The sequence below is a fragment of the Mustelus asterias genome, chromosome 15 (assembly GCF_964213995.1).
Source record: "Mustelus asterias chromosome 15, sMusAst1.hap1.1, whole genome shotgun sequence".
In the NCBI taxonomy this organism is placed as follows: Eukaryota; Metazoa; Chordata; class Chondrichthyes; order Carcharhiniformes; family Triakidae; genus Mustelus; species Mustelus asterias.
In genome coordinates this window covers 36,383,351-36,411,258 of record NC_135815.1, presented here as the reverse complement: position 1 = coordinate 36,411,258, position 27,908 = coordinate 36,383,351, and the positions used below count along the sequence as shown (strand labels likewise).

Below are 27,908 nucleotides of genomic sequence, written 5' to 3'. Positions count from 1 at the left end.
CCAGGGACCTGGGTTCAATTCCGGCATCGGGTCACTGTCTGTGTGGAGTTTGCACGTTCTCCCCGTGTCTGCGTGGGTTTCCTCCGGGTGCTCCGGTTTCCTCCCACAGTCTGAAAGATGTGCTGGTTAAGTCGATTGGTCATGATAAATTGTCCCTAGTGTCAGGGGGAGGGGTTGTGTGGATAGGTCCTGGATGGGATTATGGTTGGTGCAGACTGGATGGGCCGAATGGCCTCCTCCTGCACTGTAGGGATTCAATGATTTTCCATCCAGGCCCCGCCCCTCCCTCCAAGCCCCGCCCCCTGCCCTCCCTGCTCCCAGCCGCTCAGGCGGAACGCTAGTGTTTGGTGCTTCAGCTCGGGGAAGGTTGTGCCGGTTGCACCAGGGCAGCTGTTTCCGGTTAAGATGGCGCTGCAGGCTGAGGTGCTTTCACGTGGAGACGGTGGTGGAGGAGAAGCGGAATTGCGCGGTAAAGGACACGGAGCGGAGCCCCGGGATAGTGGGGGAAGCTCCGGCTTCAGGGAGAAGCCAGTGGGGCGGTTGTGGGGAGAGGAGTGCGGATCCGTGCAGCCCGGTGACCAGCATTTAGCTCACAGTTAAACCCACTCCCAGCCCACTCTGCTCGGAATTATTTTAGCCTAAAACCTTCCTCTCCCCGCTTCTCTCTGTGTCTCTAATCTGTACTGTTAGCAACTATCTGTTTGAACGTCTCCCTGTCTCCTCTTCCATCAGGCTTTTAGCATCATTAGACTTCCAGGCACTCTTAGTTTGCCTGAATCAAAGCAGGCAGTAATGGCACGTGTATGTTTGCCTCCTCTTCACCATCTGTGTCTACTCCTGGTCAACACTATCCAGAAACACATCCGTTTCCATGTATATGTCAGTAAGCTCCTGTCAGGCATCTCCCTTACACCTTGAATGCTGTTGTCACCTTGCCAAATTGTTTAATATCTATATTAGGATGGGACAGATTAAGTCAGTTAAATGTTGATCACATTGAGGCCAACATATTTTAAATTTTTTTTAAATTAAGTTTATTAGTGTCACAAGTAGGCTTACATCAACACTGCAATGAAGTTACTGTGAAAATCCCCAAGTTGCTACCCTCCGGCGCCTGTTCGGGTACACTGAGGGAGAATTTAGCATGGCCAAAGCACCTAACCAACACGTCTTTCGGACTGTGGGAGGAAACCAGAGCACCCGAAGGAAACCCATGCAGACATGGGGAGAACATGCAAACTCCACACACAGTGACCCAAGCTTGGAATTGAACCCGGGTCCCTGACACTGTGAGGCAGCCGTGCTAACCATTCTGCCGCCGTTAACTTCCATCAGCATCTTTTTCCACAGTTCCATTGGCCTCCCTGGCTGTTGTTTCAAGCTGAGTTGGGGAGACTGTAACTAGGGTAACCATGACAGAACTTGCTTCCTCCTGTAATCCACATTCTGATTTGTAATGTTGCCCATTTTGAAAAACAAAGTATTGGGCTATACACCAAAATTACTCTTAATCTGCTGTTTCAGAGTTGTGAAGACTTATTAATAATAGTCCTACTCCCTTACCTCTTGTTGGTTTCGGTTGAATAATGAATTCATTTTTCAGGTTTCCCCCAGAAATATGTTCAGCCTATTGCTACTATGAATCTGATGCTATGAAATTTAAGATGCTGTTGATTGTTCCTCCTTGATTACATAAAGTAATTGCACTGAACAATTCGTTCAGATGCTAAGTTGCTTTCAAGAATAGTGTGCTGTTGATGCTTTAAGCAATTCACTTGTGTGTATCTACATCTGTAAGTGTCAGAACAGGTGGGGAGAAAAGGAAGAATGATAAAGGCAGACCCATGTCTTATGTTAGTGTATATGCTGTATTTAAGGTATTGCTGCCACACTCAGTGCATTTTGCTGGAGTTATTTAGTCTCAAAATTGCTTGGCAGTCAGTTATCATAAATGTGCCATTGATGCCTCTACTTCATCACTTAATCCCTTCATTGCCTCTGCTTGTCCATCATTGTGTTCCAGACAAATCACAACTTCTTGCAGCTTAGTCTTGGTAAGACTGAAACCATTTTCTGATATCCTGGCTGCAAACTCTGATCAAACTTGATGTCTGATTTGGCCTTGAGCTCATGTTAAAGCTCTGCAGCTTGTCTATTTGCTTACTTCTGTCTCTGCAGCATTGCATCCACCATCTTTGACGTTTTTTATTTGCTTTTGTCACCTGCTGTCCTTGTTTCAAAACTGCAACATCCCGATCACTGTTCTCTGATTTACACTTGCTCTTATTCTTCATAGTCAATTTAAATGTTCTTGGCCTTGTCCATAATTCCTTCCCCACCCTATCTGCACTATCTTTACGACTCTATATTGCCTCCAAAGTTACCCTTCAATCTTCTGAGATTCTCCCCTCCCTTCACCTGATCAGTTAACTCAGTTCTACTCTGTGGAGCTTCCTTCTAAATTTCTGTCATTTCACCCAAAAATCATCCTCAAAACCTATCTGAATTTCTCCCCAGCTTGACATCAATTTTCATGATGCCTATTTGTGAAGTGCCTGAGATGTTTTTGATGCTAACAGCACTTTACAAATGCAGGTTATTGTGATCACTGCAGCAATTAAAACAGCCATATTACTTTAAAATGATGTTTTCTTTGTGGTGGCATTCAAAATGGAATGCGAAACATTCAGTAGGGTGGGTTATACCATGATACTGATGAAGGCAGAGAAAACCCTCCAGGTTCTGCACCTGAAATGGGTATTAGCGTCTTTGCAAATGCAACTAGGAAGACCTAATGACTTGGTTGAGGTCCCCTTTGCAAGGTTGGGCTGTCCCGCAAGGAAAACTTGGTCTATATGTGGCCTAACCAGCAATATTTTTTAAGGGACCAGTTCAAAAATAAAATGATACTTGTTTGATTTGGGGACTGGGAGGTGCAGAAATTCTCTCTGGGTTCATTGCAGTGCTGAAGACTATTGTTGGCCTCTGCTTCCCCTCTCCCAGGACCTACCTGAAGACAGCTGCCAGTGGTCCAAACTTTAAATCTTTTCACTGGCAAATCACCTAGGGCGCCTATTTGCAGTTATCAGTCTTCTGTTTTTTAAAAAAATGCACAATATCAAGTGCCCTGGGTGCACAGAGTTTGTTCACTGCCCAGTTTACTCCAGTCTGTGAACACAATCTTAATTTCTGGGCTGTTATATCTTATATACATGGGAAACTATCACTGGAGGTCCGCCTCCAAGTCACTCACCACCCTGACTTGGAAATATGTCGCTCGGTCAAAATCCTGTATCTTGTTCCCTAACAGCACTGTGGGTGTACCTACACCACATCGACTATAGCAGTTCAAGAATGCAGCTTGCCGCCACCTTCAGTGGCAATTAAGGATGGGCCATAAATGATTGGCCCAGCCAGTGACATCCACAACCCTTGAATGAATAAAAAAAGAACTATGGCGCTGCTCTGTGGTAATGCAGGCCTTCGATTGCCTTTCCATTCAGCTTTTAGCTTCTTGGCTTTTTAATTTTCTTTTTACAATTGTTAAGTAACACAATTCTGGCAGCTATTTCCAGTTATTCCGTGCACTTTATTCAAGTTTTGATGTTTGTGCTGCCTTTAGAGGGCATCTTATTTCGAAGATAATGAGACAGGACCAATTGTAGTTTATTCTCAGGTCTGAAACCATGAGGTAGGGAGGACTTAAAATGCGAGCACAAACTGGCTGTTCTCGTTCCCCACCTGCCCTGACTCCAGCTTACAATATAATTTGCTGTGCACACGTTGGGTACTGAGCTGCATTTTAACACTCAACAGTGTGCTGGGCAGAGCAAAAGTGGCCATCTACAAGACCAGGTTGAATGTGCCTCACTCCCGCAGCCTCATCTGTCCCCGAGTGGCCCTGGGGAAGGAGCACGCAGTGCCTGCTGCTATGCTTGAGGCCTTTTACAACTGATGGGCAATGCAGGTGCTGGAGGACAGGTTGGACACGGATGTCAGTCTTAATATTTAATTTGATGGGTTAGCTATTTGAGTTTTTGGTTTGACAGCACTGGAGCAGCCTCGTGTCTCCTTATGGGTTTCATAAGAAAAGGTATCCAAGTGCTCTGTGATGGTGAATGTTAACCTGCTCGTATCCTGTGCTGAACTGCTGCTCTGTCAGCATGTTTGTGTTTTGTTTGTTAACTTGGCTGGTCTGTGCAATTTGGTCAGTAATAAATTCAAAAAGTCTGAAGTGCACAAGGACTTCAGTGTGCCTCTGAATTGTTTACATAAAGATCTAAACGAATTGGAAATAGTCCACAATTGTAAGGGATTGTGCTGAGTGTTCTTCAACACCTCAAAGTTTATGTTTGCACAATTGAATTCCTGTAACAGGCGACAAATCAGAGTTAGGTTAATGTAACAGGAATTCAGCTTTGAAAAAGGAAAGTTTGAATGAAGAACCTAAAGACACAATAGGATTCAAATTTCTCATTTTTCCCTTAAATATTTCTAAGCCTGAGTAACACAGCTGGAGTTTTGGGACTGCTAAACCTCTTGGTGACACTAGGTGTCAGCATTGCATCAAATGAAATTCACACAAATGCATTCTTTATATTCAGAACAATAATGCCCGTCTGTTCTGCTTTAGGTTCTGATGGAGATCTTGCAAGTGACCGCTTCTCTTCGGGTGAAGATGAAAAAAATCATGATCCAGCGGCCGAACTTGGGGCACAAACTGCAGATCCAAAAGCAGCAAATTCCACTACTGGCTGGGCAGATGCTATGGCCAAAATTCTAAGAAAGACGGTACCAGGGAGTAAACCAACAATTCTTGCTAAAAATAAAGAGAAACAGAAAGAAAAAGAAAAACGGAAGCAGGCAATGTTGGAAAAGAGGAAACAGGTATCGATTGCATTGCATTCTTAAGATTTAAGCAGTGAAGATTTTCTGTATGGGCCTAAAGTGATGAAATATATCTGCACAAACTGAATTCCACCTGGATTAATGTACTAAACATCAGGCAAATTCACCAGGGCTATAGCACACAGTTTGTAAAATATATTTTACTTAAGGTGGACAAATTCTTGAAACGTCAGTACTCTGCTTCTTCCTGTGCGCTTGACTGGGGAAGGAAGTTACCAGCTGGCAGCTTACACCTCAAACAAGAATTGAAATGTTCTAATGTTAACCTACGGTAGCAGGTGGAGTATCTATTTACTGGCAGCTGGTAATCGTATCAAATGGGAAATTGTTATGGACCCAATTAATGTTATAACTGAACGGCAAGATCCTAGATTAGAACCCTGGCTTAAAAGCCAACTTTTACTTTCTTATCAAACACGGAGGAACAGAGTCACAGGACCACAAATTTGTTTTGACTAAAGAAAAAAATATTACAGTTGAAAAAATTGGATTATAATACAGTACTCCTTTACTCCCTCCTTGGTTTAGCAAATACACATAGGTTTTAAAATTAACACAGAAGACACAGTACATTTGAATCAATGGTCTCATTAACGCACACATTCTTTTTTTAAGCACACAGCTTACATTCCAGCACACAGCTTACAAATGCATACATTCCTCTCTGAACCCAAGTTAGTGCCTGTGGATTTTTCCTCAGAATCCACCAGATGATTGTCATATGAGAATTTTCAAACACCACTCCCAAAACACACTTCAAAACCTTATCTTTCAATTAATAAAGCTTTCCATTAGCTAGTTGCATTCTGAACTCCACTCCACATTTTCCAAAGGACCCTTGCCAGAGCTTCTGCTGCAGTTCTACCAGTGAATCCACTCCGAGTTTTACACTAACCCCTTTTAGGATTTCTTTGCCTGACTACACAAATTCTGATATCCAGCCAATACGTCCTTCCCAAATATTTTAAAATTTGTTTCACAGGCGGTAGTAAGACTTTCCGAACTCTAGGATTACTTTAGAAACCTTTCTCTAGCATTCTCATCAACCGATTCCTTCTCAGCTTTGTCTGGGATGCCCGTGAACACTATCAGTTCTGTTTCCAGAACCAACCGTCCTTTTGTTCCTCTGGGACTTGTTTTCTTGCATCCTACTCCATTGTACAGCTTTTCTTCTCGAAAAGCTGAGAGAGATGTTCCCTCTCCAGCTGTCTGTCACCAATTCCTTTTCGCAGAGCTGTGGGAGATGTTCCCTCTCCAGCTGTCTATTTGCAACTGCCTAACTTCCAGTTAAACTGAGAACAAAGGAAAAGCTTTCTATCTTATAAAGGACTCTAGTTGCTAAGCAACTATATTTATTCTTCACACCGTTGCTCTCTCTAAGCACAATAGCATCACAGTTGGAGCTTAACCAATTCCCACACATACAAACACCTTTTTCCAGCATGAATCTAACTACAGATCTCTTTTAGGCACAGAAATATTAAATTAAACCCACATAAAACCATATCTTATTTTTAATATTTACCCGTACAAATATAGATCCCTGAAAACTACTTTTGATTTCTTAACAAGATCAATTGAATTTCTTTTAAATCTGAAGGTAATAGAGCTGTAGAGCAAATTACTAGGGAAGCCCATTGAAGATGGCATTATAAATGGGTCTTGCAAGCAATTTAGTGCCTTTCCGGAGACAGGAAGGCACATGGAGTTGACCAATAAAAAAGCAGATGCATTACAATCAGGGTAGATTATATGCCATCTTGAAAATTTAAGTTGATTTTCAAAGCCAGGTGGTTTAAAATGCTTTTCTGCACAAACAGCATTTGTTACAACAGTTGCATGTTGTTATAACTCTTCCATGCATTTCACTGAACCTCCTAAACAAATATTACTACTTTTCAGGTTTTCCACTTTTCTGAATTATCAGGTGTACATAGATGCCATATGCAAATAGTTGAGTGCAGCTGTCACTGTTTCCGGACATGCGTCTCATTTTGTCTGCTTGCTATTCTTGGTCCATGCCTGAATGCAAGCAGGGAGTGTGCAAAGTCAAAGAAGCTGGACAAAGATGTGAATCGGGTTGGACTGCTATCTGCCAGTCACCTGCAAATTCAACACAGCTTTAATCTTTTCTTTCTTTCCTGATGCAATGCCTTATTGGTTCAGTGATATAATATTAAAAGGGATTGCTGGGAGTGTGTGGTATATATGGGTAAGCAATGCTAAAATTGCACTTGGCGAGCACTGTTTACTGTTGACTAGTGTAGAATTGCAAATGTTTATCTTGGCCATTTATTTAAAGAAGGAGTGTTACCTCAGGGATGCTGGCAGTGGATTTGGAGGCAGCAATGCCATTTGAACCCCTCAATCACATTGTAAACCACAAACTTTTAAAGTTTGAAGAGTTTGTCAACAAACCCCCAAGATTGGATTATTGCCAGTAGCCCTGTGCCAGACCTCCAGCGTTTATGATGTTTAGTAGTAAATTCTATTAAATTTACATACGTTTCTAATATTTCTGAAATTCCAGTTAACATGGCATGTCTGGAAAGAAGTGATTCTGAGAGGCACTGAGTGCAGCGGGCTAGTATGTTCTTAACCTCTGGATTGGAAACTGACAGGAGGCAACTTTTCTTTTCCCTGAATGTGGGAGTTCCATGTGAAACAAGTTTGTCTGGCTCCATTGACATTCCTAGTGGATGTGGGCCTCCCATATACAACTGCTTCTAATTCAATTCAGTTCATAATCTGGCAGAGACTGGTGTCAGAAAAGAAAATCGTATACGGATGCAGCTGGGGGGGGGGGGGTTTCGGCACATTATCGAGATTTACTCTGTATCCAGCCTGTGCTATACCTGATGCAGAAGTGCTTGAGACTTGAGAATGGGGAAAGTACTTCATTTCGAACTAATGTCCCTCATTGGGCACAAAATTTATTTCTAAGCAAAAGTTGCCCTGCTGGCACCAGTTGCAATATGATGTTCACAGATGTATTACCGATGCCAGTAACTCTTCAGTTGAGGTTTTAGTTTTGCTGATGCCAGTTCCCGACAAATGTTTGGATATTTATTGCCGTCATTTATTCATTAGAAACCTTAGATTTCTAAACAGTTAAGACATTATTCAGCATGCTTTAACATTAACTTCCTTTGGCAGCTGGATAAAAAGAAAGAATGGGAACAGATGTGCAGAGTGAAACCTGACGTCTATCAAGACCGAGAAACCGAAAGAAGCTTCCAGAAAGTAGCCACTAGGTAGGTATTGTGCAACTCTGCATGGACGGCACAGCGGAAAGGGGGTTTTTCTTTTGAATAGATGCAACAGCAAACATGACAGCGTGAAAGCAAGTTCTCGTCCTCTATATCATGCCTTGGGATTATTTACAAGAAAATGGGACTGCGGTTTAATACCTCATCTGAAGGATGGCACCTCAGCAGCAGAGCAGCACTCCCTCAGTACTACATTGGAGTGTCAATCATGAATTTTTTGCATACTCAAGCCTTGGAGTGGGGTTTGAAACCAGAACCCTGAGACCCATAGGCGAGGGACTTCCTACTTCACGCCAATTCCTGGGCCAACTCGGGTGGAGTTTGGGTGAAATTGATGTCACGCTGAGCATTGTTTTCCCTGAAAGTAGGATATGTAGGGTGTGTATGGTGTGTGTGAAAAATGGGCAAATTGGCTAGAAACTAGGCTAATGCTTCCCATCTGTGTGAACTGGGATGACTAAGCTATTTGTTTAACATGCAGAGGTGTTGTGCAGCTATTTAATGCTGTGCGAAAGCATCAAACCAGTGTGGATGAAAAAATTAAAGAAGCAGGTGGGTCTGAGCGAAAGCGTGCCAAGTTACTGTCGTCTGTCTCGAAGAAAGATTTCATCAGTGTTCTCCGAGGATCAGGACAGAATGTACATCAGAACTCAGCTGAACGGACGGCGAATGGTGGAAAGCAGGTGTGTGGAATTTTGTATAAGATTACTAAACACTAACAGTTCTGTTGGGAGTGGTGGCTTGGAGACGTTTTAAAAGGCTTAGTATATTCACCTGTTAATGATCGTGATGATCACTGCCTTGGTGGTTTTGATCTAATTAAAGCAGTATTGCTGCACTTCATTTTTTAATTGGTGAGTAACAACACTATTTCTAGTGTGTCTTCGATAGGTACCCAACTCTTATTTTTTCACTCAGGAAATGTGGGCTTGGCTGGCAAGATCAGCTGTGCGCCATCATCACCCTTGAGAGTGTGATACCAATCCACTGCTTTGAACCTCTGCAATCCACGTGGTTAGGTTGGGAGTTGCCGGATTTTGACTCTGCACCAGTGAGGGACAGTGATATGTTTCCAAGTCAGGACAGTGTGAGATTTGGAGGGGAGGTTATGGTGTTCCTATGTACCTATTGCCCTTGTTGCTGGAGGTGGTGGAGGTCAATGATTTGGCAGGTTTCTGCAGAGCACCTGATAGATAATGCACATTGCAACTGCAATGTGCCAGTGATGAAAGGAGTGAACTTTTAAGATGATGAATGGGATGCCAATCAAATAAGCAAATGGACAGTATTCCATCACACTCCGGACATGTAGATGGTGAGTAGACTTTGGAGAGTCAAGAAGTGATTTATTCACCACAGAATCTGCAGCTTCTTGGACCACACTAATTGGTCTAGCTAGGTAAATGCATGAGTTATGAGGATAGGGCCTGCGTGGGATTGTGGTCGGTGCAGACTCGATGGGCCAAATGGCTTCCTTCTGCACTGTAGGATTCTATGACTGTGTTTGGTGCAGTTAAGCTACTGGTTAATGGTGATCCTTGGGTTGTTAATGGTGGGATTTCCAGCTATGTTGAGTTTTGGGGAGACGTACTGGAAACTACATTTACTTTGTACCAGCTAAGGAGGAGTATGAGCAAAGTAAATGTAACAATGGCCACTGTTTCCTACAGTCTAAAGCAGGATATGTAGGACACAAGCCCAACCTTTCTGCCAATTAGCTCAGCAACAATGGAACACGAGGCATATGATATCAAGAAATGGCAGAAGGCATTGGAAACTGCAAAGGTCCAAACAATCTTCTGTAAATAGTATTGAAGACATGCTCCTGCACTAGCTGCTTCTCTAGCTAAGCTAATTCAGTGCAGTTACAGCACTGGGTTTGTGTTCCAGCAGATAACATGTTTGAAAAGCACTTAAGTCAAATTATCCAGTTAAATTTCAGGGATGTTATAACATTCATTAATGCAGTCTGTATGTAGATTTTTTAATACTTTTTTTGTGGAAGAGAGAATTTCATTGTCTCATTACTTGAAGTGGAAATTATTACTTGAAATGATCATACCTAATTGTCATCTGATTAGGTTGCGGAACTTAAGATTTCATATGATTTAATTTTAAATTCTGGGAATGCTCCCACGATCAGGCAGTATCTGTGGAGAAAGGGCAAAAAAAAGATGGTCAACATTTTGTATCTTTGATCTCTTGTCAGAACCCTGACTTTCAATGGTGAATTCGCAATATTTTATCTGACCCACCCTGGCCAATAAATACAGGTTTCCTTTTGCCAGATGAATGTTTGGCTGCTGAAGAGTCTCCAAACCAAATTATTTGTATATTTATTGAAGCAGATTCTGTTTGATGTGGAATCCACACACTTTTTCCACTAAGGGCACCCAGCATTATTGAAATGCGAAAACCTAGTGCAGTTTGACAAGGACTAAGGTTTGGAAGCTTCCAAATGAAGAGATATTGTTGCAGTTTAGACAGTTAAGTCTGTGTCACTTAAAGCATTGAGCCTTATCTTCCAATTAGGAGTAACCTACCCATTAGAGAATTGACTGGCAGTGTTATTTCGGGTAAAGTAGGAATAAACACAGTCCCAGCCATTTTTTCAGCTTTAGTCATTTCACTAGAACGAGCTCCTGACTTTAGCCTGCCATTTTGGGACTAAGTTGACCCCTAACACACTTTGCATACCTTGTTTTATTCCTGTCCTTGCACCAAAGAGAAGGTCCTGAATGGCATGTTAAACAGCACATTTTGCGATAAGCTGTCGATTGCAACTATCCCCTTGCTCATGACATCGGCACACACAGACTGCCCATGACATAGGCACACACAGACTGCCCATGACATAGGCACACGTATACACTCGCAATGTTTCACCAGTTGGAAATGTGGTGCTTCTGCAACTACTTGTCTTTTCACAATGCAATCACGAAAAGCACCAAGCATCTGAGATTTGATTCATTCCTAATTTTCAAATGTGATAGAGGTTTTTTACCTCTTGCCACACATCCACTTCATAATTTGGTACCTGATCTCTCACAAGGGACAAAGGAAACCAAAGTATACCTAGATGTTCTGAACGATGGAGGGAAACTATTTCCATGCACTTCCTTTGCCACAAGCTTGACCTATATTAGAACTTTACTGTCTCTTAATAAAGATGAGTAAAACCAGAGCATTTTTAAATTAATTAATTGGATGTGTGCGACGCTGGCTGGGCCAGCATTTATTGCCTATTCTTAATTGCCTTTGAGAAGGTGATGGTGAGCTGCTACCTTGAATTACAGTAAGAAGTTTAACAACACCAGGTTAAAGTCCAACAGGTTTATTTGGTAGCAAAAGCCACACAAGCTTTCGGAGCTCTAAGCCCCTTCTTCAGGTGAGTGGGAATTCTGTTCACAAACAGAGCTTATAAAGACACAAACTCAATTTACATGAATAATGGTTGGAATGCGAATACTTACAACTAATCCAGTCTTTAAGAAACAAAACAATGTGAAAGGAGAGAGCATCAAGACAGGCTAAAAAGATGTGTATTGTCTCCAGACAAGACAGTCAGTGAAACTCTGCAGGTCCACGCAACTGTGGGAGTTACAAATAGTGTGACATGAACCCAATATCCCGGTTGAGGCCGTCCTCGTGTGTGCGGAACTTGGCTATCAGTTTCTGCTCAGCGACTCTGCGCTGTCGTGTGTCGCGAAGGCCGCCTTGGAGAATGCTTACCCGAATATCAGAGGCCGAATGCCCGTGACTGCTGAAGTGCTCCCCAACAGGAAGAGAACAGTCTTGCCTGGTGATTGTCGAGCGGTGTTCATTCATCCGTTGTCGCAGCGTCTGCATAGTTTCCCCAATGTACCATGCCTCGGGACATCCTTTCTTGCAGCGTATCCAGTAGACAACGTTGGCCGAATTGCAAGAGTATGTACCGTGTACCTGGTGGATGGTGTTCTCACGTGAGATGATGGCATCTGTGTCGATGATCCGGCACGTCTTGCAGAGGTTGCTGTGGCAGGGTTGTGTGGTGTCATGGTCACTGTTCTCCTGAAGGCTGGGTAGTTTGCTGCGGACAATGGTCTGTTTGAGGTTGTGCGGTTGTTTGAAGGCAAGAAGTGGGGGTGTGGGGATGGCCTTGGCGAGATGTTCGTCTTCATCAATGACATGTTGAAGGCTCTGGAGGAGATGCCGTAGCTTCTCCGCTCCGGGGAAGTACTGGACAACGAAGGGTACTCTGTCCACTGTGTCCCGTGTTTGTCTTCTGAGGAGGTCGGTGCGGTTTTTCGCTGTGGCGCGTTGGAACTGTTGTTCAAACAACCGCACAACCTCAAACAGACCATTGTCCGCAGCAAACTACCCAGCCTTCAGGAGAACAGTGACCATGACACCACACAACCCTGCCACAGCAACCTCTGCAAGACGTGCCGGATCATCGACACAGATGCCATCATCTCACGTGAGAACACCATCCACCAGGTACACGGTACATACTCTTGCAATTCGGCCAACGTTGTCTACCTGATACGCTGCAAGAAAGGATGTCCCGAGGCATGGTACATTGGGGAAACTATGCAGACGCTGCGACAACGGATGAATGAACACCGCTCGACAATCACCAGGCAAGACTGTTCTCTTCCTGTTGGGGAGCACTTCAGCGGTCACGGGCATTCGGCCTCTGATATTCGGGTAAGCATTCTCCAAGGCGGCCTTCGCGACACACGACAGCGCAGAGTCGCTGAGCAGAAACTGATAGCCAAGTTCCGCACACACGAGGACGGCCCCAACCGGGATATTGGGTTCATGTCACACTATTTGTAACTCCCACAGTTGCGTGGACCTGCAGAGTTTCACTGGCTGTCTTGTCTGGAGACAATACACATCTTTTTAGCCTGTCTTGATGCTCTCTCCTTTCACATTGTTTTGTTTCTTAAAGACTTGATTAGTTGTAAGTATTCGCATTCCAACCATTATTCATGTAAATTGAGTTTGTGTCTTTATAAGCTCTGTTTGTGAACAGAATTCCCACTCACTTGAAGAAGGGGCTTAGAGCTCCGAAAGCTTGTGTGGCTTTTGCTACCAAATAAACCTGTTGGACTTTAACCTGGTGTTGTTAAACTTCTTACTGTGTTTACCCCAGTCCAACGCCGGCATCTCCACATCATGACCTTGAATTACTGCAGTCCATATGGTGTAGATACACCCACAGTGCTGTTAGGGAGGGACTTCCAAGATTTTTACTGAGCAGTAATGAAGGAACGGTGATATATTTCCAAGTCAGGATGGTGAGTGGCTTGTAGGGGAACTTTCGCTTTTTGCCCCTGCACTTGATCCTGCATTAATCAAAACCCTGACTTACCAATAGGAACATTTTCTATTTTCGATTTGATATCTTTTGAGAGAGCACATGAGGGAACCCACAACAGTATACCACTGGTAGCTAGTTGTTGAAGATGGTAAATGAAGTGCACCAGTACTAAAATTGTCTCAACGCCCCTCTACAAGGTAACTTGGTGGCTTGTGACTCTAATCATTAAGATTGATACTATGCCCATCAAACATTAACCTCGCCTAGAGAAACTTAGTTTTATAATAAGCCCATCCACACCTCCCATCCTTTCAAAAGGCAATATAGACTGGTTCATCGAAGCCTATATTTTGAGTGCCCATACCACAATTTTTAATCTCTTGTGCAAATTGGCATGCACTTCAACCCACTGAGGTACATGCCAGCTTAATATATTGCCATTTCCAACAAGTCTGTGTGCATCTTTGGCATTAGAATAGCAGCTGACTTTCCCCGCAGATCAGCAGAAGGCTGCAAAAGCACTTGTCATCATCTGCTATCATGTCTGCTTTATTGGTCCCAAGTTTAATAGCAGTATGGCTGGGTGCCTTGTTTATTCATTTTGTACCATAGGGGCCATCAGTTACGAAGAACTGAAGTGGGTCTTTCCTTCTATTCATTTACAGAAGTGGATTTCGCTGGCAACGCCAGCATTCAATAACTGCCCCTAATTCCCTTTGAGATGGTGATGGTGAACCACCTTCCTGAAAGCTGAATTCTTGTGGTGAAGATATTCTCACAGCGCTGTTCCAGTGAGTGTTCCAGGATTTTGGCCCATCAATGATGAAGGAATGGTGAACATTTCGAAATTGGATGGTGTGAATTAGGGAAACTTGGAACTCATGATGTTTTGCCCCTGACCCTATTCCATCATTCGGTTAGATTATGGTTAATTGTTAACTCAATTCTATTTACTTGCTTCATTCTCTAACCTTTAACATGCTTTTCTAACAAAATTCTTATCAATGTTGGATTTGATGTATTCAATTTGTCAATCATCAAAACATTTTACGCTGTCTTGGTGAGGCCAGCATCATACCGCAGGCTGCTCAGAACTTTCTTCTTGTTAAAGAAGATAACTTCAGACTGCTGGTTAGTTATCAGCTTTGGAGCAAAGGCATTCTTCTTCGTCATCAGCATAGTGGCAATGGGTAGTCGGTGGTACAGTGGTTAGCACTACTGCCTCACAGCGTCAGGGACCCGAGTTCGATTCCCAGCTTGGGTCACTGGCTGTGCGGAGTCTGCATGTTCTCCCCGTGTCTGCGTGGGTTTCCTCTGGATGCTTCAGTTTCCTCCCACAGTTCGAAAGATGTGCTGGTTAGGTGGACTGGCTGTGCTAAATTCTTCCTCTGTACCCGAATAGATGCGGAATGTAGTGACATGGGGATTTTCACAGTAACTTCATCGCATGCTAATGTAAGCCGACTTGTGACACTACAGCATCCTATTTGCAACTGTGTTTGGCAAAACTCTGCAGGTTATTCAGATAAATAGACTTTACAAAAGTAGTATCTTCCATTACTGAGTCTTAATGGTTTCTACAAAATTATCAGTTGACTGATGGCTAGCAGTGAACTTGTATATCCATTTTTCAACTAAAAATTTAGAACGGCTGTACGAGCACCTAACATTCTCAAGCTTCAGGCAACATTTCCTTCTCTGACCTGCCACAGTTTGCAGTCACCTAAAGCTCTTCCTCTGAGAGGCTAAAGTTCAATTACAGAGGATGGCAGAGGAGGAAATTGCGTGTGTAGATCTGGTGATAATAGTTGTATTTCAAGTGAAGTCATTGAACAGGAGTATATCACTGTCCACCAAGTGTAATGGTCACAAAGCAGCATCACCACTGAAGGCAGTAACTAAATGTCAGAAGTATGTGATTTGTAGTGAAGTGCCTTGGAATGTGCTGAGGTTGTGAAAAGTGCTCTATAAATACAAGTTTTTTTTCTGACAATTTAATTTAGAGGCCGGACAGGTCCAGTTTGGACAGCTTTCTTAGTTCCTTCTTAATTGCATCACTTAGTGACTTAGTATCGTATTTATATTAAAGACCGGTATTCGAAAATAAACCTTTTGTTTCTTTAGTTATTTGAACTGATGAGGCCCTGGATGCAACTGATTCATGGCTTTTTGTGGTTATTTTCAATTAATATCAAGCAGAAATGTTGTATAGTTAGACATGAAGCATCCTGACATATGGGGTGGGATTTTCCAGCTGTTCCCACGGCAGGATTTTCCAGTTCCACCGACAGCACCCCCCGTCCACCTCCTGCTGCGGGTTCCCCGGCAACGGAGGCTGAGAACAACATGAAACCCCGTTGACAGCGGTGGGACCAGAAGATCCCGTCACTGGCCGATGGATGGGTTGCCTCCGCTGCTGCGTGGTTGGGGGTCAAAATCCCTCCCACTAAGTACATTTTTTATATCTGGCATTTGTAAAACTTTGGCAGCTTGGGTGTGCAAGTATATTTTTATCCTTAATTCTCCTCAGAAATGAGCATTGCTATTTGATAGAAACTATGTCCATTTGTTTTTCTTCGCAATGGTATAAAAATGGAATTTGTTTTCTAGTGAAGTGTGGCAACTGAAATATTGAAAAGCTGATGGGATATATGTCATGCTTTTGTATCTGTGTTTCTAGTTTTTTTATGCGGAGAAATACTCCGCATGGTTTGAGGTTTAACTGTTTGTTTTGTGATAGAGCGAGTTGTTGGCTGGAGTCAAATATTTGCTTTCTTTGCTTCAAACTGTAGTCTTTTTGCTGGTTTTGTTTGCCCAGATGGAAGTGACTATCCCTGAGTATAAGCCAGAATAACTTTTATATAACTTGAGGTATCTTTTCCTCTAAGTGATTTTGTACTTGACATTTTTTTGGGGTGGTTTGTTTTTCTCCTATTTCTGTAAAGTATCAAAGTAATACTTAGGTCGGGTACATTTTCATTTGCAACTTGTCACCACTTTTTCTCCTGTGTTTTACTAAGTTTTTTTTTGAGGCATTCTGTGTAATACTAAGACTTCATTAGATTGTGGAAGGTTTTTCCAAAAGAAGATTGGGTGTTGTAATTAAATACTTCAAACTTATAAAGCTGAGCTTATGCGTACTAATACTGAAATATTTGGAAAGATTTGATGTGTTACCTAGCAACGTGAGAGGACTGGGTTTTTGCTGAGCTTATTTCTATATAGTGCAGTTAGCTCTAGGCCAATGTAGAAGGATACTTTGGACAGTAAAAACAGTAAGTAAACCAGCTGGATTACAGTTTTTTTTTAATGTTTAAATGCAGTCAGTGAAACAGAGATCCCTTTAAGAATGCAAAGTTGAATTTTAAATTGCACAGTCTATTGAAACAGCGCAGGTAATTTCACAGTTTGTTAAAGAGATAAATTTAATTTTGATGGTTTATGTTGGCAGCATTTTAGTATCATTAGAAACAAAGTTTACACAAAGTATGACTGTTTTCTTGCCATTTCTGTCATGGATGATAAAAATGCAACAAGACGGCAGTTTAAGGTATAGTGTTCTGCACAACATCACGCCTTGAGATGTGCTGCAGGAGTGCAGTGTAAACTGTGGCAAATACTTTTGGTTTGGGCACTGCCTGACTGCAGTGTTAGCTGAGCACATCACCAATATCTCACCGTTTAGTGGTTAGGACACCGAGCAGTGTGATATTGGCAGTGTGCTCACCCAAAACGGCAAGTCAGAAGGTTTGAACTTGTGTCATTTTCATTAACATTCCGTGTTGGTGAGCTGTGGGCATCAAGCAGGCTGCCATTTGTTGGTTTCGCACATGGGAAGATGGCACAGATAGGCCTGGGAAGAAGTGGGGTGTGGTTAGTGGAAGAGTGGCAAGTCAAGGCTGGAAGAATTTTGAGATTGTGCTCCGACAGGATCCATAAAAAAAATGCAAAACTTATCTTTTGGGAGTGGCTTCCAGTGATACCTTTAAGGATGGCTGCAGGGTTCTCTTGATAATTAGAGAGATGGAATTAATGTATCTATTTCTGTTTAAGCATTGCAATTGGAATTTTACAGCAGGCTTATGACTCCAATTTACTGAGCTGGACACGGTGGCACAGTGGTTAGCACTGCTGCCTCACAGTGCCAGGGACCCGGGTTCGAGATTCCCAGCTTAGGTGCCTGTCTGTGCAGAGTCTGCACGTTCTCCCCGTGTCTGCATGGGTTTGCCCCGGGTGTTCCGGTTTCCTCCTACAGTCCGAAAGACGTGCTGGTTAGGTGCACTGGCCATGCTAAACTCTCCCTCAGTGTACCCAAACAGGCGTCGGAGTGTGGCGATTCGGGGATTTTCATAGTAACCTCATAGCAGTGTTAATATAAGCCTACTTGTGACAGTGATAAATAAAAGTTTGTGCCTCTTTTGGGCAGGAAGTGTTGAGCCCTCATTAAAGGCTGGCCTAAAACCTGATTGAGATAGGCAAATGGCTGCAAGGTCCTTATTGATCTTTCAATTGCCAGTCACTCCATTTTAGACATGAAACGGGTGAGGTGACCAGCAGTTGGAGTTCTGCCCGTACATCTTGGTTTTCGAAAGGAGGATCTGTGGACGTGAACCCACAGAATGTTTGAAATATTAAATGCCATACTGGCTGAAGAGCTATCTTACCATGGTTCCTTCAGCTTCTGTGAGTTGACTGTTTCTTCCAGTAAAGACACAAAATTTAAATAATTATCGCAGAATTACTGTTTTTGTCATTGGTACAAACATTTAATTTGGTAGAAAGCGAACGTCAAATATTCCAATATGATTGAGGTTATGTACAAATGTATTGTGCCATTCTTTTAGGTTAAACAAAGAGTGTCTTATAGACTGAAATCTGGTTTTGAGAATTTTTCAATGAATCCATAGTTAGCCAGTGACTAAACCAAAGACTAAGATAGCATAATTATGCCTGATTTGTTGAACAGAATCTAAACAATTGAATAAATATAGAAACTATACACTCACTGGATGGCTTATTGATCCCCAAGTTATTGCATCAGCATAAATGAACAAAACTGACCATTTTATGAGTATAGTGAGTCATTTTGTTCAATTAGCCTTTTATTTTTAAAAAGCTGGAATTATTTTCATAGTTGACAGATTTGACTTTTTACTTTCTCTCCATCTTTCTCCCTTTTCCATGTCGTGTTGGCATCTGCCGGTATCTGACTGCTTAATAATTGGCACAAATAAGCCTTTGTAATGATCGCGTGGATGCAGCACTTAAGTAGCATTTGCCAAAACCCATTTTCAGTAACCATGGCTGTCCCAATTGGTTGTACTAATTAGCATGAGTCAATTGTATTAATGAGTATGCCAATAGAATCTCCACTGTTTTCACTTCAACTCCATCTATATTATTTCTGAGTGGAAATGAGCAGCATTAGATAAACAAGTGCTATTCACCAGTTAGTTAAAGATATGATTAACTTTTTTGCCTCCCTGTGATGTGCCATTTAGAATAGTAGTGCTCTTAAAATTGCATGGGGAAACTGTAAAGGTATAAATATTAGGTAAACAAATACAATTGGCATACTCTTCCAATTGCAGAATGTCCCATGACATTTGGAAGATGTTTGTTATTTCAGGATTTTTAAAAAAGTTAAGTTTAAAGCTTATTTATTAGCCACAAGTAAGGCCTACATTAACACTGGAATGAAGTTACTGTGAAATTCCCCTGGCCGCCACAGTTCGGCGCCTGTTCGGGTCAATGCATCTAACCAGCATGTCTTTCAGAATGTGGGAGGAAACCGGAGCACCTGGAGCAAACCCACGCAGACACGGGAAGAACGTACAAACTCCACACAGACATTGACCCAAGCCGAGAATCGAACCCGGGCCCCTGGCGCTGTGAAGCCACAGTGCTAACCACTGTGCTACCGTGCCACCCCAATTCATCATTTTAAATATATCAGACTCCTGACTTTACTGGCAGCCTTTTGGTGAACTTGAGGCTGGCCATTCATATCACCTGTCCACTTAATTTGTGGTTCTCAAAAGACAAGGCAAATTCTTTGGAAAGGTCCACACGCCCAACAGAACAGGCTGTTGCAAATCCCAGCACATCTGATATAAAGAGGATGTGAAAAGGGTAATAAAACCAATGTTGCAAGATTCTAATATTACTGCTGACTTCAAGAAAGACAGTTGGAGGCGATCTCTAAAGAAAAGCTGGGCTCCCTAGAAAATACAGCTGAAGCTGATTAAGCTGTAGCATTATTTAAAGGATTCTATCAAGTTTGTACTTGCCATAAAAGATATCAAGCAGAGGAAGTTATTATTTAGAAGTACAAGTATACATGAGAAACGTTTAAGTTGAATATAAATGATCAGGGTAATTGTTAGAGCTGTGCTGTGGACAGGGGAGAAAGTTTGAAATCCTCAATTCCCTTTCCCTTCTGTCCTTAATCACTGTGGTTTAATTTTAATGAGGCTGATGTGCGTTCCCAAAACTCTGTTAGTGTGTGGTTAATTTAAAAGTCACCCACAGCAGCCTTTCATGAATTTAAACACTGGGTATCATTTATTCACATCCTGGAAAGCATACACTATATCAATCACGCAACACACACACCCAAGAGAGGTACAATTAAAGAAGCTGGTACACTTAGAATCATAGAATCCCTACAGTGAGGGAGGCCATTCGGCCCATTGAGTCTGCACCGATCACAATCTCACCCAGACCCTATTCCCATAGCCCCTCACATTTACCCTGACACTAGGGTAATTTAGCATGGCCAATCAACCTAACCCGCACATTTTTGGACACTTCTACAAGTATTATTTCTAAAAACAGATTCGTTAGTAGTTCACATGTCTTGGGGAGTCCAGTGAAGAGGGGAGCTTTTTCCCACTCAAATTTGAAGTTCAGGTAAGTTCAGATGGCTGGGGTTAAACCCGCATTATTTGCAGGGTTCCTTTGAAGTAAATATTATTCAGGATTGTGTAGACAGATCCTGATGGCTGTTGCAGCCGGAGATCCAATTTCTTACAGGTGAAATTGAAACTGTTTGAAACAGGTTAGAGGAGGTTTTTAAAACACTTTTGGCCTCATCAATCTTGATAAGGCAAGATCACACTGCCTATCTTTGCAGCTGTAGTTCTGTAGTTTGCCCGGTCTCTCTCAGTTTTTGAATAAAAGGATTAAAAATCAGAGCAGTTTTGATCAGATGATGCACGTTGATACACAATGGAAGACAAATGATGGTGTTTCATAATGAAAGGTGGCTTTTCAGTCACATGGTCAAAAGGCATTTATATACAATAATCTTTCGCATTTCATATTGGATATTCCGTCTCCACAGCCCTCCTTTGTTATATGCCATGCCTGGAGTCAGAGATTCTGGGAGTTTATTATCTCCTGTTTTGGAGAAGCCTTGACAAAAGTAGGTGTGAAATTTCACAGAAGAGTGCTATTTAGGCATATCCATTCAAGGGAGACTCCTGTCCGTTATAATCCAGTTTGGAAGTTGCCAGAAAGCTTGCTAGGCTGTTGAAGTTGCAAATGTCAGATGACCCCCATGGCAGCCATCTTTTAGCTCATCAGGGTCCATTTTCGTAGAATTGTAGTATCCAACAGTGCAGAAGGAGACCATTCGGCCCATTGAGTCTGCGCCAACCACAATCCCACCAAGGCCCTATCCCCATAACCCCTTGCATTTACCCTAGCTAGTCCTCCTGACACTAAGGGGCAATTTAGCATGGTCAATCCACCTAGCCTGCACATCTTTGGACTGTGGGAGGAAACTGGAGCACCCGGAGGAAGCCAACGCAGACACGGGGAGAATGTGCAGACTTCAAAAGCAATACAGTTTTTAAAAGAAAATATGAGATCTTCAGGGCTTTACTGACATGACCGTTTCCTTTTGAGCGAGTTTAGAAAATATCCTGGAATAAACCTAGCACTAAGATTATTTTCTCGTTCATTGTTTAATAAGTTCTTCTGTACAAACTGGGTGGGGAAATGGCCTCTGCATCTGTAAATAGTTCTTTCGGGCATGAAGCTAAACTCAAGTCTACCTGTTTGGTAGCTTAAATGGAAGTTAAGGATCTCATGGCAATGTTTGAAGAGCAGAAATTTCTTTTTGTTCTAGCCATTCCTTCCTCAATTGTTAGCACCACTGAAAATAAATGTACTGATCATTCATCATTCTCATTGATGTTTGTGAGGATCTTGTTATATGTAAAACAGCTGCTGTATTTATCATGCAACATTTCAAAAAGAATTCATTGTATGATAGAGATGTTTAATTGAGAATCGATTTGGGGTACAGCGTAAAATCGTGGCTGTTTTTAAAATTTCATGAAAACATAATGGATTCAAAGCTAGGAAGCTGCATTTGAATGAGTTGCTCTTGGAAAATTGTTGCATTTTAAATTGTCCTTGGGATCCCCTGGACATAGATAAATGCTATTTGGTTAAAATACACTACAATTTTTTAAAATCTCAAGCAACAGCATTTACTTTGTAAAACTGCATGTGTGTTTTCTGTATTAACTTAATATCAGTATGGATCAATTGGTACCACTCTCTGCTGTTTAAAAAGTTTTTATGTTCAAGTCTCACTCCAGGGCTTGAGCACATCGTTGAGATTACCATTCAGTGCAATAGTTGGAGAATGCTGTGTTGTTGGGTGCGTCAGTCACACCTTGCCTTCAGTCATTTTCGCAAGGCAGGGAATTCTGGTATCTTGGCTGGGAAAGTTCCCTGACCAAAAGTACCTAAACTGAGATTAATCTGGTTGATCATCTCATTTACTCTTTATAAGCTGTTGCTGCACATAGTTTGGCTCCTGTGTTTATGTATGTAAGTGAAGAAGTAACTTGTTTAATAGCACTTTGATATTTTTCAGCAACATGTTGAGATGCGAGTCTTTTAATGACTGGGCTTTATTCCAAATTGTTCAAAACTAAAAGGCTAAAATCCTTTAGCTTGCAAGTCATCATTACAAGATTTTAAATATGTTTATTTTGAATAGTTTGTTTTAGGAAGTTGTGTCTCAACTAGACTTTGAAGGGTTGCCTTCAACATTGAATGCAATTGCAGGTTATTTGGTTTGCAGTTATCATGCCAAGAACGGTCCTAACATTGCGTGAAGCATGTGGATAGGAAAGTGGCTTGTGAGGGAGCTATTGAATGCCTATCCTTCAGTTAAAATTGGTTCAGCTGGTTCCTGAACTGATGAAAGGTCATTGACTGAAAACGTTAACTCTGTTTCTCATTACAGATGCTGAGTGTTTCCAGCATTTTCTATCTTTCAGATTTCCAGCATCTGCGGTATTTTGCTTTTTGTCCCAAGCTGAGACACTGGATCCAGTCTCCAAGTCTCTGAATGGGGAACTTGACACTTTAACCAACGTCAGTCCATTCATAATTTGCTTTTTCTGTCATTAAAAACCATCCTATTTTGATATAGATCAAAATTTGAGGATTGTTGAGTTGAAAACAAGTTGTTTACGGCTTTCTTTGGCTTGTGAGGGATGAACTTTGCCAGGTAGAAGAGATCCTTCCATTTTTCTGGCTTCACACATGGTTTTAATGTGAATTGTAGTTTCGGCCCCTCCGATCAACAGCAAAAGAAACGAAGTCTTGTAACTGGCTGCTGATCAGAGCAACTCCAACTGTTGTGCTTTGCATTTGATCTGTTCATGAAGTTTTGGCATGGATCCTGATGGAAAGGAAAGAATGTCAAGTATAGAGCCATGAACCAAACTAAACTATTGGAAAAAATATGCTGCAGGAGATCAGTAAAATAACTATTCTTGTCATTGAAAAGTCTAATTAAAAAATGTTGTATGGCACAAAAATCCTTGGCCCAAACGGCGAATGTGAACTGTGCTGATTGTTTTACATTTGTCACTGGGATTTTTCAGGTAATCACAAACCAAGTCCATTCGCTTGACAGCAATTTTCCAATTACCATTGGGCATGCACTGCCGAACCAACCCATTAAGTTATTTATTTTTCTCTCAAACTGAGCAACCTGGAGCTAACAACTATAGATCAAGCCACTCATAGTTCTTTCATTGTCTTCAGTCTTTACTTTCATTCCGTCAGACCGGTGCCTGTAATTAGCATTTGCAACTTAATACATGTTTCTGTGAAAAGAAAACACAAAATGTACCCTTAAAATCATTTAATGGTGGACATTTTTGAAGAGATTTTCCTAAATAGATCTAATTTTGACATTTCACAGGGAAGGCAAAGGATCCAAAAATAGATATTTCCTTTTCAGTGTTTTACATTGATTTAAGCCATTAGATTTAAAACAAAACTTGTGGTATTCTGGGTAAGGTTTTCTTGGCACTGCGAAGGAATGATGTGTGCTTCCGAGAAAAAGGAGGTTGTTAGCTTAGATTGTGCAAGCTGTGGAGGACGAATATTGCTGGTATCTTGTTGCATTTACATCTACCCACACACTTTTCCTGGGCTTTTGCACGATGGCTTACAGCAAATAGAGATCTGTTTAGGGTGGTGCTTCAAACAAGGGGCCTGGGACCTGTGCAAGCAGCAACTCACTTTCAACCAACCAGATTGAAGAGCATTTATTGCGACAGGGTTTAAAGCAGGAAGAAAATAAAGCACTGGAAAAACCGAGCAGGTCTGGCAGCATCTGCGGAGAAAGAAACAGAGTTAACGTTTCGAGTCTACATTACTCTTCGGAGCCTCGAGGGAGAAATGTGATGAGGTGGAGCAAAATAGAAAGTCTGGGGGATAGGTAGGAACTTACCTATCCCTGACCTTTTGTTTTACCCCATTCCCTCTAAATAGAATAAAATCCATCACGTTTCTCCCTCTCTTGAACCCTGAAGAGCCATATGGACTCAACACGTTAACACTTCCTTTCTCCATGGATGCTGCCAGACCTGCTGAGTTTTTCCAGCATTTTCTCTTTTCGTTTCAGATTTCCAGCATCTGCAGTATTTTGCTTTTATGAAAACAGCAAGTGTAAGCTAGAATTTTTAATACAATATGAAGTTATGTACAACGAAATAGGCAGAGAAAGCAAGATGGGCTTGAAAGGGGAATGTGCGAATCTTTTAAATATATTTAGGAGTTAAAGTCTGAGGGAATGAGTTTTCCATTTGAAAATGTTCAGTGCCAGAGTGGTTGTTCATGAGTAATTTAACTATTACGTCACTAAGTTTCATTTACACGTGTTAGGAAAAAGTGGCTGCTTATTCATCCATGTTTAGTAACTATTATCGTGTATTTTAGTGCTGAGGCTCTTGATAAGGTATTGACGGACTTGGAGGGCCGAAGGGCCTGTTTCCTGTGCTGTACTGTAACAAAGCTTGTGGAGGTGCAGGGCAACTTTGACAGCAACTTTCTGATTTGTAGAACTGCACATTTTGCTCTCCATACCAATGCTGATAGTCATTGAGAAACTTAAATAGTGAATTGCAAATCCATTGTAGAAATATCTATCGACTGGGAGTCAAAGTGGTAAAATGGATTTCATAGTCATGTAGACATCTAAGCAAAGGAAGGAAAGTATAAAGAGGAAGTGGGGGCTGGCGTCTTGGTCCTACTTATGCTAAATTATTTTCTACTAATTTCTCGCGTTCATTTTATGGGCCTGGAGTTTGGAAATGGCAGTTCTTGCCGCATCGGTGGCTAAATCCTAAACCATCAAAAAGTAATGCCATCAGCAAATTGCAATGTATGCAAATAGACTTGCACCTAGTATGTGGCTCCATGGTATGCATCTCTGCACCTGCAAGGACAACCCGATTGGTGGCACAGTGGTTAGCATGGCTGCCTCACAGTGCCAGGGACCCGGGTTCGATTCCCGGCTTGGGTCACTGTCTGTGCGGAGTCTGCACGTTCTCCCCGTGTCTGTGTGGATTTCCTCCAGGTGCTCTGGTTTCCCCCACAGTCCAAAAGGCGTGCTGGTTAGGTGCATTGGCCATGCTAAGTTCTCCCTCAGTGTACCCAACAGGCGCCAGAGTGTGGCGACTAGGGGAGTTTCACAGTAACTTCATCACAGTGTTAATGTAAACCCACTTGTGACACTAATAAATAAACTTAATAAACTCTTAAACTTAGATTGAGCAACCCTGTCCCACATATTAAACCTAGTAATACTAAACCATACAAAGCCCCAGGTTCAGTTTCTGGTCTGTACTGAGTTGACTTATGTCATATGGGGTAATACTTAGATGTTTGGTTTATGACAATAGATAATTTATCAGAACTCTTGATCACCTGGTGATCCTGACTGGGTAGTGCATGATCCCAGTTGGAAAGTGCTTGAATGAAGGAAGGACTTGGTTGTGATGGCCTCTGTTGGAGAGGCCAATAGTACTTATTATCAATGATGTGGAGATTGGGCGCAGTAAGAAGTCTCAGAACACCAGGTTAAAGCCCAACAGGTTTATTTGGCAGCACGAGCTTTCGGAGCGCTGCTTCACTCACCTGATGAAGGGGCAGTGCTCTGAAAGCTCGTGCTACCAAATAAACCTATTGGACTTTAACCTGGTGTTGTGAGACTTCTTACTGAACTCACTATCTAGGCACACATGAAGAATGGTCACTTTGCCAAGGCATTGGTTAGTTACTCGTTCCTGTATGAGCATGCCCTAGCAAGAGGTGATGCCTGTAGGAGAGGAGGTAGTCTGCTTGGATTTGTGAGCACCCTTGATTTGTTGATTTTGTTTTTTATTATTGGCTGTGCCTCTCCTGGAAAATTGATGATTGCCATCTTAAATTCCATTTACAAACAGTTAAATAATTAAAATATTTTTATAACTCCTACACTCTTCTTGAATCTTTAACTGCAGTAGTGATTATCAAAATATATTTTCCACATGGTATGTACAGCCACTAAATGATAACCACACTTTCACATGGAGTGTCCTTTATAGTAGCTATAATTCTTGAACACTTCAATTGTATCAATCTGACCGAATCGAAATCCTGCATGTGTCACATTGGATTCATTGTCATGAGGCAAAGATATTAATACTGACTCTCCCGTCCGCCATCCACAGTAATTGAGCCAGTGGGGTGTGGTGATCCCCGGGTGGTATTGTGGTTCAAAGGGGCATCTCGGGTGTATTGGGTGGAGGATTCAAGAACCACCTGCCTCTCAATTGATTCATATCAGCACCCACAGTCCTTGCCAACTTCAGAGTTCCTTCTGAAACAGGCTAAGAAAAAAAAAGGTTATTTTGTTATTGAAGAAAAATGAGAAAGACCAAAGCTCCAATGGCGATTAAGTTGTGGGCAGGTAAGGATGTTTAGAACTCTTAAGCTTGCAATGAAAGAGCTGCCAGTGGGCAGGGAGATAAATTCAAGCATTTTATTCCGAAATCCGCGGGGGGTTCAGGGTTCACGTCCCACTTCACACAAACTTCGCTGCAAAACCATTTTTAGTTTATCTTTTAAAAAGATATTTTAGATGTTCGTGTTAAAGAAAATTAACGATGTTATATCTGTTTTAGCTGTCAATTCTAACAGCGCAGAGAAGGGCTTTTTACAATCTGGTGAATTGAGTGCCTCCTTGGCTTGTTGTAGTGGGACGGAGTAATGCTGAGAAGCGCCTCAGAGTGGCGCTCCAGCTCCACCCTTCCTGTGTCTGCAGTTCTGTGCTCATATCAAGTTGTACAACTCTACATAGCCATCGTATAAATAGTAACTCTTGAGGAAAGGGAGTTGAGGGAGAACTCACGGCTGATTTCAAGTCCTGAGCCGGATGCCTCTAGTTTTTAAACACAAATATAGGAAATGTTGTACAAGATTGCTTCCGCTCCAACCAACCGACCGCAAGAGAATGAATTAGTGCCACGATAACAGGGTTTGACTCGTTCCAAGCACAGATCCATATTATAGTCATCAGACCTCCGAAAGGCCAGCTTTGTGCCATATGAGGTAATGTAGCACATCAAGGGAATTTGGTTTGGAGATCAAAAGAAATATTGTATCTCGTTTCGAGAGGGCTTTTTAAATCAATGTCCTGTATAGGATTGGTAATGCCAAGAAATATTCTCATGAGCCATCACCTGGGGGTCAGGTGGGTGCTCTGAAAAATTAACCTTATTAAAACATTTATGCTTTTGATTATCTTAAACTGGTTGGTCTATTTCAGATTAAAATTAAATCGGAAGATAGTGCAGCATGGAACATTTTACGTGACGACTTTATGATGGGAGCTACAATGAAAGACTGGGATAAAGAGAGTGACGGGGAAGCAACGGCGAAAGGAGCTGCCCATGAGTGACTCAGACCGATAAACCTTGTGATCGCTTGTATTTGGCGGAAGCCAACGTGAACTGCAATAATGCTCATTCTGTGAATGTGTGAAATTGTGAGAGAGAACTTTCTAAATGAAACATTGTTCCTTTCCAAGAACTCTAAAATAAACGTGTTCCAAATCTTTA

The 27,908-nt window shown here is 42.0% G+C and overlaps 1 protein-coding gene across 1 annotated transcript; it reads left to right on the top strand.

The window, feature by feature from the left end:
- The first annotated feature begins 333 nt into the window (after positions 1-333).
- Positions 334-27,908, top strand: rrp15 (ribosomal RNA processing 15 homolog). The gene is made up of 5 exons (XM_078229770.1): positions 334-469; positions 4,634-4,887; positions 8,065-8,162; positions 8,659-8,860; positions 27,617-27,908. Exons 1-5 carry the CDS (start codon positions 406-408, stop codon positions 27,746-27,748), a joined length of 750 nt encoding a protein of 249 aa, XP_078085896.1. The 5' UTR covers positions 334-405; the 3' UTR covers positions 27,749-27,908.